This window comes from Sciurus carolinensis, chromosome 1, assembly GCF_902686445.1.
Source record: "Sciurus carolinensis chromosome 1, mSciCar1.2, whole genome shotgun sequence".
Lineage (NCBI taxonomy): Eukaryota > Metazoa > Chordata > Mammalia > Rodentia > Sciuridae > Sciurus > Sciurus carolinensis.
In genome coordinates, this window is record NC_062213.1 from 38,811,920 (window position 1) to 38,825,588 (window position 13,669).

The window sequence follows — 13,669 nt, forward strand, 5'->3', positions numbered from 1 at the left end:
TGAGATTAAATAAATAATTCTGATTATGAGGTTCATTTCTTTGCTCTTCTACACTTAAGAGAAAAAGAGAGAGGAAACCTGCTCAGTGGTCTTGAACTTAGAAGGCGCCAATCTTCCGCACTTAGTGACAATATGCTAATACACAGGATTCCACAGCCCCTCCCTGAGACTATACTGCCCAGGAGCTACAGAAGAGTTTTAGAGCAAAGGGAGGAAGAGGTAAACTTTCCCTCTAATGGAGAAGATTAGAAAAGAATAGCCCAATACCTGTGGGTAAATTTTAAATAATAGACTTAGGTTCTGTTCTTTGGAATTGAGGCATCTCTGAAATGGAAGTAAGAGATACAACACTGTTCACTTTTGTTCTCATCAATATTATTTTTATTGGATGATAAGAAATAGAGATGGGTGAAAAGTCAAGTTGGGGAGAAGAATACCATGTCCCAGATCTACGCTGTTAAGAGAGGCACTGACTAGAATGTAGTCATGAAATATCTAGTTTTTGCTCTTAATGCTTTTTAAATGTGTACTTTGCTGTCTTGGAAAAAAAGTTAACAATGATAATATTCTCTATAAAGCACCACAAAACTGCATGCTTCTTACTAAATACCTGAAAATTTATGAGAGACACTGAAAATCTTCAAAGCACCATAAAGCAATAAGTTAGTGGAGTTCTCTGAGTCAGTAAAACTGGTGAAAAGTTGAGGCAATACAATTTTTAGATGAAATCAAGAAATTTGTGTTTAATATGCCGCCATTACTCACAAATCAGTCATTTCAATTTTCTATTATTGTGAATCTTATAAACTTTTTGGATTCCTGGCAAGTTTAGACGACATAAAATCACAAAAATGTTAGATTAACATCTATTCGAATAATATCAAGAAATAAGATGGATACGCATGCATTGTGTACCTGGCTAAAATGCAAATGCATAAGAGGTTGCAATGTCACTTATATCAAGTGTTAGTAATCAGCAATCATAATATGTAAGAAACCTGTCACCAGGAATGGTTCTTATATATTGCCAGTGATACTGCTTAAGACAGGTCTACTACTTTGTAATTAGAAAAGAATATACATTTTTAAAAGTTTCCCCCCAAAATTCTACTCCTAATTATATACTCAAATCACTGAATTGACTGAATTGTACTCTTTAAATAGGTGAATTATATGGCATGTGGTTTTACCTCAATAAAAATACTCAAAATTTAATAAGAATAGCAATCTGACAATACCCTTTTCTCACCACACAAAGACTTAAAATTTAGTGAAATAGCTGAAAAAAACAAACAAAGGTACCTTAAAAATTTATGAAAAAAAAAAAAAAAAAGGGTCAATCCCCACTGACCTGTAGCAGACCACCTCTTAAATCGATGGATATTTTTGGTATGGACTGTTCTGGGCCTGGATTGCCACTGTGTTTACACCATTTAGCTTCTAGATTGGCAGTAGCACAAAATGGTCCTGTCAAAATCCTACTTCTTTCTCTGAGACTTGTTTTAAGGAGAAAGTCATTTATGCTGAGTAGAAATGATGATCCAAGAATTATGCCTTAAAAAGAAAAAGAAAAACTATAAAGAAGTATATAATTCTACCTTGATCCCCCCAAAAAGAGTTTGGAAAAGGATTGTCTATATTTTTAAAGAGTGTTAATTTACCCTCTGTCAGAGTCTTCTTTTTCATTTGGCTTTTCGACCACAGTTTCGTGCCATTTATATAGAATTCTAGTTATGAAGCAGGTATACCTCATTCACATTCCTTAACAAAGCAATATTTGCCAAAACATTATGACTTTCTCCACGTGTTAGTATTTTAAGTTTTATGAGTAGAGACATTTTCATTAAATTGTTCAAGTTTTTCAAACAGCTACATTAAGAATAAGAACAGCTGCTTCATTTGTCTATCGTTAACATGACGGGAATGGGCAATTTTCTATGATTTCTTACAGCACCAGAGTACAGTATATTATTTTGCTAGGCACTCAAAGTTTTTGACTGGCTCATGCTAAAATTCAAAACAATCAAAATATATAACATGTGTTTCCTAAAAAATTTAGTTTAATCCAAACTTCACACATCATAACCATTTGAAGTTTACAAAGACTTAAAAACAGATAGTGGCAGGTTAGATTTATGAGAAAAACTAAATGCTGTAGTTCAAAGTAAATATACCCAGAAAAGGAATACACTTCAAAATGTAGGTTTTCTTTTGAACTTAAAGTACGAGTATGGATCAAAACCTTTTCATAAAACTAACCACACACTTTTAAGATATTTAGATGCAAAGTTAGAGTGGTGAGTTCACTTTCCTCCCAAGGAGCTCATATTCTAAATTGTCATTGTGAATATTGAATTTCACCAGACCAAGTGTGTAATGCTCAGGGCTTATTTTTCTAATGCTATTTGATCCTTAAAAAAAGATGAAAGATTAAAAAACACCTTAGGCCCACAGTATACACATTTCAAAGTATAGTATTCACACTGACTTTTCAAGCCATGGACATTTGAAAACTTCATATATGTTGTATGTTCCTACTGTAGAAATAAGATACATAACTTATAAATCTCCACCAAAGGTCTCACACCCACAAAAGTGACAGTGCTAAGACTTTTTGTTTAAAAATTACAGTGAAAATCAATCTCTTAAATTTTTAAACAAATCTACTGTACCACTGACACTTCATTTTTTCACACAATTATCTTTATTCAAAGTAACATTTAATTTACACTAAAGGGAAAAAAACAGAAAATAGAGAAATAGAAATAGGCTAAAAAATACTCAAGAATCAAAAATCATCTTTATCAATGTGGTTTGTTACTTGAGTCATAACTTCCTGACAACTGCATTACATTTCCTGACTTTTCAACAGTAAATATCTGCTAAATGAAGAACATCAATTCAACAGCCAGAAATTATTGTAATAGAATTATAAAAGCATAGATTTGTTGGATGAGGGGCTACCCACCTATACTCCCACTTACTCAAAAGGCTGGGGCAGAAGAACTGTGAATTCAAGGTCAGTCTGGGTAATTTAAGGAGTCCCTGTCTTAAAATAAAAAGGGGCTGATGTTACAGTTCAGTGTCAGTGTGTACCTAGCATGTGTGAGACCCTGAGTTCACTGGGGATTGACAGTATCATGGAAGACAGGGGAGTATAGGCTTACTCTTCTGACAGGGGGTTAATATCTAGAATATATAAAGAACTCAAAGTTAACACTAAAAAATAATAAATGGACATAAACTAAACATTTCTCAAAAGAATATTAATGCCAACAAATATGTGAAAAAAATGTTACACATCCTTAGCAATCAGGGCAATGCAAATTAAAACTACACTCAGATTTCATCTCATTCCACTTAGAATGGCAGTCATCTAGAATACAAATAATATGTGAGGGGGTAAAGGAAGAATGGACTGTGTAGAGGGAAATAAGGGGAGGAGAGGGGAGAAGATGGGGGGAAGGAAAGATGGTGGAATGAGACAGACATCATTACCCTATGTACATGTATGATTACATGAATGGTGATTGTATACAACCAGAGAAATGGAAAGTTGTACAATGAATCAAAATGCATTCTGTTGTCATGTATAACTAAATAGAACAAACAATTAAAAAGCGAGGTGCTAAGCAACTCAGTGAGTCCATGTCTCTAAATAAAATACAAAATAGGGCTGGGGATGTGGCTCAGTGGTCAAGTGCCCCAAGTTCAATCCCCAGTACCCAGAAAAAAAAAAAAAAAGAATACACATAACAACAAATGCTGGCATGAATATGGGGAAAAAGTTATCTCATACATTGCTGGTGGGACTGCAAATTAGTATAAACACCTTGGAAAGCAGTATAAAGAGTTCTCAAAATTTTGACTAGGAATGGAGTCGCTGTATGACCCAGCAATCTTGTGCCTTGGTATTTATTTGTACCAAAGAAACTAAAAGCACACTATAGTAATATATGCATACCAATGTTTATAGAAGCACAATTCATAATAGCCAAATTAAGGAACCAGTCAAGATGCTTGATAACACATGAATGGATGAAGAAAATACACAATGAAGTTTTACTCAGTCATGAAGAAGATGAAATTATATCATCTGCAGGAAAATAGATGAAGCTAGAGAAAGTCATGCTAAGTGAAATAAGTCTGTCTCAGAAAGTCAAGGGTCAAATATTTTCTCTCCTATGCAAAAGTAAGAGAGAGGGAGAGAAAAAAAAGGAAATTTTTAAAAAAGGTGATCTCATAAAAAATAGAAGGGAGACCAACAGAGTAGAGGAAGGGGACAGAGAGGAGGGCACAGGGAAGTACAGGGGAATGAAATCTACCAAATTATGCTATGTCAATATGAATATACCACAATTTATCCTGTAGAGATATAGATGTGTATATATATATATATGTAAAATTATAATGTACTAACTGAAATAATAATAGTAGTAGAAGGTATAACAGTGGGTTAGAGTAAATGGATGGGGGGAAGGGCAGGAAGGGGAAAGTATTGGGGAATGAGATTGATCAAATATGTGTTTACACAAATATGGTATAATAAACCCCACTACTATATATAATTGTAATGCACCCATAAAATTTTTTTATAAAGGGCTAGGTGGGGATGCAGCTCAGTGGTAGAGTGCTTACCTGGTATTCGTGAAGCCCTGAGTTCAACCCCCAGAAATGAAGGGCAAGTTTATGGAAGCAACAGTAATTATCTACCAAAGAAAAGACTATTAACAGCAAGAGGTGATATTTATTTCTGGAAGTCTCTTTAAGAATGGGCTCAGCAACATTGTTTCTGATGCACACAGGTGAGTGAGATTACCTTTTCTCACTTTATAGTAGCTTTCATTTATATAAGACTATTTGTAAGCATACAAAAAAAACATATCTAAGCAGAAATAACAATACATACAGACTGTATCTTACTAGGTTTCTACCATGTAGGAACTATTTCAAAATACTGATATTGTATATCTAGTTTCTGAGGTTTGTCTAAAGAACTCTTAATACTGGGATGATAAATTTTGTATGCCTTCTATATACTCTGAAAGTTATGTATCTCTTCTCCAAGAGGAACTTAAGTAGGAATAATGAAAGGAGTTCTTCTTAACTCCACCAAATTATGCACGTATAAGTATTTACTGATGGTGGTAAGGCGAGAATAAAAAAAAAGTCTCTAGACTTGAATTATTATGAAAACAAATAAGGAATGGTGAAAGCTTGTGTGTCACTGTGTGAACTGCTAAACCCATGAACATTTTCCTCTCATTATACAAATCCTGTTTTTCTTTGCTTGGGCAGAGAGAATAGGATGGCTGGAATTCTCAAGAGAGAAAGCAAAAGGGTAGCATGTTAGCTTCATATTCCTATGATGAAATATCTGAGATGAGTAACTTATAAAGAGAAACAGATTATTTTGGCTTACAGTTTTGGAGGTTCCAGTTTGTGATCCCATTGTTTTGGGTGGATGGTGAGGTGGCACATCATTGTGGGAACACCTCAAGATCAAGAAGCAAAGAGAAAAAGCAAGAGACTGGAGTTTCACAATCTCCTCTGAGGGCATGCCTCCAATGACCTCCCCAAAGGTCCCAACTCCTAAAAGTCCACAGCACCCTCCAACAGTGCCAGGCTGGTGACCAAGCCTTTAATACATGGACCTTTGGGGGACACTCAACATTCAAACTATGCAGCTAGAAACTGATATCTCAGGAAAATATGACAGCATTAGGAAGCCAATAGCCAGTCAACCCTTTGGGAGTCTGAAACAAGAGGAAAGTGAGCCAGACTCTGAAGAGTACGGAGAAGGGCAGGAGGATGAACAATATGTCTGAGATAGAAACTCTGTAATTGTATCAGGTACTGACCCCGCTATTGCTATGTTTCAGACTGGGAGCTTGCAACATTTTATAGATTTTCATGTTTGATATTCACTGGAGTTTGGTTTGGTTCAGAGGTAAGCATGAAAGCCAACAATGAGGTAGACTGTTACTATGGGAAAAAATGACCCTTTTTGCTTCTTAATCATATGCAAAAGGAAGACACTGGAGGTGCTGGATGTTGCCAACAACTGGAGTCTGAAGTTGAAACTGGGTAATGTGGAAGGAAGAAATCTAATCATTGTTGCAGTGCCTGAGGACAGCAATGGTTTGGTGCTCTTCACTTTCATGACACTGCTTAACTCACTTTTGGTTGTTTTTTTCTATCACTTACAACCCAAAGTGTCCCAACTGATGGACATCTTCTAACCAATGGGATTTTCAAGGTAATCCTCAGTCTGCTATTCTCCCCCTAATCTATGTCAGTGTACTTCTCTATTCTCATGGCTTTAAATACAATTTCTTTTTCGATGGAGTATCCATAATCAGGCCTATTTTCTTAAACAAGTGCTACTCCTATGCTTCTGTCTGTAAGACAACTGAACTTTCTGGCTTGCCTTCAGCTTAATATTCATGTATTCATGAACTCATTATTGAATCAAAATTCACTCCCTGAGTATGCAAAGATAAAGTAAATAATTTACAATTTTCTTTTGTATTGTATACTCTTTCAAGTTCTGAGATCTCAGTAAACACTAGAGGGAAAACTAAGAGCATTTACAGTAGTGACTACTGGCTGGGTGTGGCAGCACACACCTGTAATCCCAGTGACTTGGGAGGCTGAGGCAGGAGAATTTCAAGTTCAAGGCTAGCCTCAGCAATGTGGGGAGGCCCTATGCCAAAAGAACAAAAATAAAAAGAACTAGGAATGTAGTTTAGTGGTACAGTGTCTCTGGGTTCAGTCCCCAGCATACACACACACACACACACAAAGATAAAAATACTGACTGCTGAATATATGAGAATGGTTATAGAACATGGACATTTTGTTGCTCTCATATAAATTCTATTATTTTGGGCTTTCATTTTATTCATGTTATGTGTTATCAATTCTTTTATTCAGGAATTTAATTGAGTCTGTTCATTTCTTTCTTTCTGTTCCCTTTTATTTTTTCCCCCAATAACCACCCCTCACTGTAACATTTTCTAATCATTTAGTCTTGTAGCTCAGGACTACCTGCACTACCACAGACTTGTTTAAACCTACTGACAGAACTGAGAATTTTTAAAGAGAATTTTTAGAGAGAATTTTTAAAGTTCTGTTTAAATTTGCTCTGGCTGTAAGCACAAATGTATTTGATGTGCCATCCTTGACATTTCCTGTACTTTTAATCTTCCCCTCTAAATTTCCAAAAATTAGAAAGAGGGAAGAAAAAAATACTAAAGAAATGATGCTTAAGTTTAAGATGTAATATTATCACTTAACCTTTGAAAGCATTTAAAGTTACTTACTTGGTTATGGATCAAGTCTTTTTTTAAAACTTCAAATTCTGGAATAAATTTTAGATTTTCACCCAGCTTCCCTTAATGTTAATATCTCACATCAAACTAGATGTTTGATGGCTTTCTCAAAAGTCAGTAAATTAACAGTAGTACAATACTACTAATTTATAAAATTCTGAATCACATCAGTTTCTCCTCTAAAGTCGTCTTCTTCTTCTTCTTCTTCTTTTTTTTTCCTGTTCTAGGATCCCATGTTGTATTCAGCAACTATGTCATCAGGTCATCTTGACCAAGGATACAACTTCTTCTCTCTACCTCCTTTCATTCAGCAGAATGGTCTTCTCCTAGTTTTTTCCACTGACTTCTTTCAAAAATTTGTGTTTACATTTTTAAATTCAGTTTTAGAAAGCTAATAGCATATATTTAATTAAACTAAATGAGGTATAGCAACACTGAGAAGTAATTTCAGAAACAACTGATGTGATAAACAGAATCATGCTTTGTTTGCATACTGACATACTTTTCATTGAGTATAAAAATCTAGTTCCAGGAACAAATAGTTTCATGACCTTTAAAATACTCCTTCAGAAGACTAATAAATGCAAACCATTTGTTTTGGAAAATATTTACAAAACGCTGCCAGTCCTACATCATCAGTGCACACTGGACTCTAAGTAAGGTTCTTATTTTCTACATGCTGACTGAGCAAAATGCAATCTAAATCAAGCTTCTGTATATCATTAGAAAGAGTACTCAATGACGACATGTGCTAGCAAAACTTATCCAGGTATATTTTTTTCCATCTGGAAGCAATCTTAGACTACTAGAAAATCAGCAAGCATGTGTTAGAGACATCCAGAAGCTGATTTGCATAGTGAAGCCTAAAAGAGGAGAAAAAAATTTGTTAAGTATGATTCATAAAGATGTGACCAAAAATAAAATCAATAAATCAATAAATTAATAGAATCAATAAATTCGATGGACTCAAACTAAAAAACTTTTTTTCAGCAAAGGATACAATCAAGAATGTGAAGAGAAAGCCTACAGAGTGGGAGAAAATCTTTTCCACCCACACTTCAGACACAGCACTTATCTCCAAAATTTATAAAGAACTTGGGAAAAAGGTACATCATACATTGCTGGTGGGGTTGCAAATTAGTGCAGCCACTCTGGAAAGCAGTATGGAGATTCCTCAGAAAGCTTGGAATGGAACCAACATTTGACCCAGCTATCCCACTCCTTGGCCTATACCCAAAGGACTTCAAATCAGCATACTACAGAGATACAGCCACATCAATGTCCATTGCTGCTCAATTCACCATAGCCAGATTGTGGAACCAACCTAGATGACCTTCAATTGATGAATGGATAAAGAAACTGTGGCATATATATACAATGGAATATTACTCAGCCATAAAGAATGATAAAATTATGGCATTTGCAGGCAAATGGATGAAACTGGAGAATATCATGCTAAGTGAGATAAGCCAATTTCAAAAAAACAAAGGATGAATGATCTCGCTGATAAGCAGATGATGACACATAATGGGGGGTGGGAGGGGTTAGCGTTAGGGTTAGGGTTAAGTTTAGCGTTAGGGTTAAGGAGGGTGGCAAGAATGGAGGAAGGAAGGACTGTATAGAGGGAAAAGAGGGATGGAAGGGGTGGGGGGGAGAAAAAAATAACAGAATGAATCAAACAACATTATCCTATGTAAATTTATGATTACACAAATGGTATGCCTTTACTCCATGTACAAACAGAGAAACAACATGTATCCCATTTGTTTACAATAAAAAAAAGAAAACATTCAAAAAAAAATAAAGAACTTCCAAAACTTTACAAGAAAAATACAAAGAACCCAATCAATAAATGGGCCAAGGAACTGGACAGACACTTTACAGAAGACACAGAGGCAATTAATAAATATATGAAAAAGTGTTCAACATCTCCAGTAATTAGAGAAATGCAAATTAAAACAGCTCTAAGATTTCATTTTACTCCAAAGAGAATGGCTTCTATCAAGAACGCAAACAATAATAGATGTTGGTGTGGATGTGGGGAAAAAGGCACACTTTTTTTTTTTTTTTTTTTTTTTTCTTTTTTCTTTTTTTTTTTTTTTTAATTTATTTATTTTTTTTACGTTTACATAGGGTAATGATGTTTATTATATTTTTCCCCTCCCCCCCACCCCTCCCACCCCTCCCACCCCTCCCACCCCTCCCACCCCTCTTTTCCCTCTACACAGTCCTTCTTTCCTTCATTCTTACTGCTCTCCTTAGCCTAACTCTAAACCTAACCCTAAACCTAATGCTAGCCCCTCCCACCCCCCATTATATGTCCTCATCCGCTTATCAGCGAGATCATTTGTCCTTTAGTTTTTTGAGATTGGCTTATCTCACTTAGCATGATATTCTCCAATTTCGACCATTTGCCTACAAATGCCATAATTTTATCATTCTTCATTGCGGAGTAATATTCCATTGTATAAATATGCCACAGTTTCTTTATCCATTCATCAACTGAAGGGCATCTAGGTTGGTTCCACAATCTGGCTATGGTGAATTGAGCAGCAATGAACATTGATGTGGCTGTATCTCTGTAGTATGCTGATTTTAAGTCCTTTGGGTATAGGCCAAGGAGTGGGATAGCTGGGTCAAATGGTGGTTCCATTCCAAGCTTTCTGAGGAATCTCCACACTGCTTTCCAGAGTGGTTGCACTAATTTGCAACCCCACCAGCAATGTATGAGTGTTCCTTTTTCACCACATCCTCGCCAACACCTATTGTTGCTTGTATTCTTGATAATCGCCATTCTAATTGGGGTGAGATGAAATCTTAGGGTGGTTTTGATTTGCATTTCCCTTATTACTAGGGATGTTGAACATTTTTTCATATATCTGGTGATTACTTGTACATCTTCTTCTGTGAAGTGTCTGTTCATTTCCTTAGCCCATTTGTTGATTGGATTATTTGTATTCTTCGTGTAGAGTTTTTTGAGTTCTTTATAGACTCTGGAAATTAGCGCTCTATCTGAGGTATGGTTGGCAAAGATATTCTCCCACTCTGTAGGCTCTCTCTTCACATTTCTGATAGTTTCCTTTGCTGAGAGAAAGCTTTTTAGTTTGAATCTATCCCAGTTGTTTATTCTTGCTTTTATTTCTTGTGCTATGGGAGTCCTGTTAAGGAAATCTGATCCTGAGCCAACAAGTTGAAGATTTGGACCTACTTTTTCTTCTATAAGATGCAGGGTCTCTGGTCTGATTCCGAGGTCCTTGATCCATTTTGAGTTGAGTTTTGTGTAGGGTGAGAGATAGGGGTTTAGTTTCATTCTATTGCATATAGTTTTCCAGTTTTCCCAGCACCATTTGTTGAAGAGGCTATCTTTTCTCCATTGCATATTGTTGGAACCTTTGTCTAGTATGAGAAATTTGTATTTATTTGGGTTTGTGTCCATGTCCTCTATTCTGTACCATTGATCTACCTGTCTATTTTGGTACCAATACCATGCCGTTTTTGTTACTATTGCCATGGCTAATATCATTCTAAATGGTGAAAAACTGAAAGCGTTCCCCCTAAAAACTGGAACAAGGCAGGGATGCCCTCTTTCACCGCTTCTATTCAACATCGTCCTTGAGACTCTAGCCAGAGCAATCAGACAAACCAAAGAAATTAAAGGGATACGAATAGGAAAAGAAGAACTCAAACTATCCCTGTTCGCTGATGACATGATTATATATTTAGAGGAACCTGGAAATTCCACCAGAAAACTTTTAGAACTCATAAGTGAATTCAGTAAAGTAGCAGGTTACAAGATCAATGCTCATAAATCCAATGCATTTTTATACATAAGTGATGAATCTTCAGAAAGAGAAATTAGGAAAACTACCCCATTCACAATAGCATCGAAGAAAATAAAATACTTGGGAATCAATCTCACAAAAGAGGTGAAAGACCTCTACAATGAGAACTACAGAACACTAAAGAAAGAAATTCAAGAAAACCTTAGAAGATGGAAAGATCTCCCATGTTCCTGGATAGGCAGAATTAATATCGTCAAAATGGCTATACTACCTAAAGTTCTATACAGATTCAATGCAATTCCAATTAAAATCCCAATGATGTACCTCGCAGAAATAGAGCAAGCAATTATGAAATTCATCTGGAAGAATAAAAAACCCAGAATAGCTAAAGCAATCCTCAGTAGCAAGAGCGAAGCAGGGGGTATTGCAATACCAGATCTTCAACTCTACTACAAGGCACACTTTTACATTGCTGGTGGAGTTGCAAATTGGTGCAGCCACTCTGGAAAGCAGTATGGAGAAACCTAAGAAAACTTGGAATGGACCCACCTTTTGACCCAGTTGTCCCACTCCTCGGTTTATACCCAAAGGACCTAAAATCAGCAAACTACAGTAACACAGTCACATCAATGTTTATAGCAGCTCAGTTCACAATAGCTAGATTGTGGAACCAACCTAGATGCCCTTCAACAGATGAATAGATAAAGAAACTCTGGTATATATACACAATGGAATATTATTCAGCCATAAAGAAAAATAATATTATGGCATTTGCAAATAAATGGATGGAATTGGAGAATATCATGCTAAGTGAAATAAGTCAAATCCAAAAAACCAAAGGCTGAATGTATTCCCTGATAAGTGGAGAACGATACATAATAGGGGTGGGGGGTGGGGAATGAGAGAATAATGTGGGAACTTTAGAATACATAGAAGGAAATGAGAGGGAGTGGGGTATGAAAATGGTGGAATGAGACAGACATCATTATCCTATGTACAGGTATGTCTCCAAATGGTATGAATCTACATTGTGCACAACCATAGAAACAAAATGATGTACCCCATTTGTGTACAATGAATCAAAATGCAGTCTGTAAAAAATTAAAAGCTAAATAAAAAAAAAATCTTTCCATTTCTAGTTCCTTCAAATAATTACCCTGAAGCACATAAACGTGACATTTGGGTGTTTTAACCATGAAAAAATCCCAGATGCCCCATGAGAATGTGTAAGTTGATCTGATATTATTTAACTACATTCAATTTTGTAATAAGCTTATACACATATACTGCATCTGTTACTATAGTAAACTAAAACATAGGATATAATTGATACATGGAACAAAACAAAACAGAACATGTTTCATGGAGTCTGATGTAAGCTATAAGGGAAGCGAGTGCCCTCCAACAAAGTAACTTAAAAGTCTAGTCATAAAATGAGAGCCAAGTTGGGTGGCCCACTTACTACTGTCTCTTTTTCAAAGTACCTAATGACTTCTCCTAGGCAGGATTTCCAGTGTTGTTAGGAACTTTTATCCAGTCCTCACTGCTGAGTAAAAGCTGGGATTCCTAGTCTAATGCAGACCTTATTGTTTGGATATAAGAGAATAGAAAAATAACTAGAAGGCAGAAGAGGAATTTTTTTCTTTCATATAAAGAGAACAGGAGAATTTCTACAGGCAAAGCATCTACTGATTGACTAGTTGTATTTGGTCTTTGTCCAGGAAAGGTACTTTGTGTGAAAATGTTTAAAACTCTAGAATCCTAGAAAACTTAAAAATACCAAAGGGCGATGGAGGTTATGCTTTGCCTCTTTCTTCCCCTCCAAACTGCCACTATGCTCACTTTTGATACTCTTATCAGTTTATAAGAAAAATAAAACCTGACAGGACTATGCAGTTATGTTTTTTTAAAAAGGCAGATGAACATCTAACTCTATATTGGAGACCATATGACAACCTTCTTACTGAGAAAAGAACAACAGTAAATACATACTTGAAAAGCTTTGAGATGAATGCAGGAGCTCGTTAATTCAATAACATGAGGAAACTCCTACTAAATCACACTTTTTTTGGTCAGCAAAATGGATAGAATTGGCATAAATAATGTTGAAAGCAAAATGACTTGCTAAGTAATTTACTGCAATGGCTTAAAAAATGGTCTTTATCTACATAACCCAGTTTTTAAAACATGGATATAACAGAAATATCAGAAACCAGAAGTTCACTTTATTTCAGAATAACCATGGACAGCCTGGGCATGGTAGTGCACACCTGTAATCCCAGATACTTGGGAAGCTGAGGCAGGAGGATGGTAAATTGGAGGCAAGCCAGGGCAATTTAGCAAGACCCTGTCTCAAAATTTAAAATAGAAAGGGTTGGGGACATAGCTCAGTGGTAGAGCAACCCTGGGTTCAATCCCTAGTATTGCCAAAAAAAAAAAAAAAAAAGGAAAAGAAAAAAATGATCCTTGGACAAATGCTTACCCTCTCTACTTCACTCAATAAGGCAATTAAGACTAGCTCAGTGGGCTTTAGCTCAGAGTTCCTTGACACTT

The 13,669-nt window shown here is 35.9% G+C and overlaps 1 protein-coding gene across 4 annotated transcripts in view; it reads right to left on the reverse strand.

Annotated features, from left to right (window-relative positions):
- Vps13b (vacuolar protein sorting 13 homolog B) overlaps positions 1-13,669 on the reverse strand; it is an 829,431-nt gene that overhangs the window by 134,020 nt on the left and 681,742 nt on the right. For all 4 annotated transcript variants that reach the window (XM_047551787.1, XM_047551802.1, XM_047551778.1 and 1 more), the window contains exon 37: positions 1,352-1,554. In XM_047551787.1, coding sequence (XP_047407743.1) covers positions 1,352-1,554 — 203 coding nt within the window. The remainder of the gene's footprint in view (positions 1-1,351; positions 1,555-13,669) is intronic.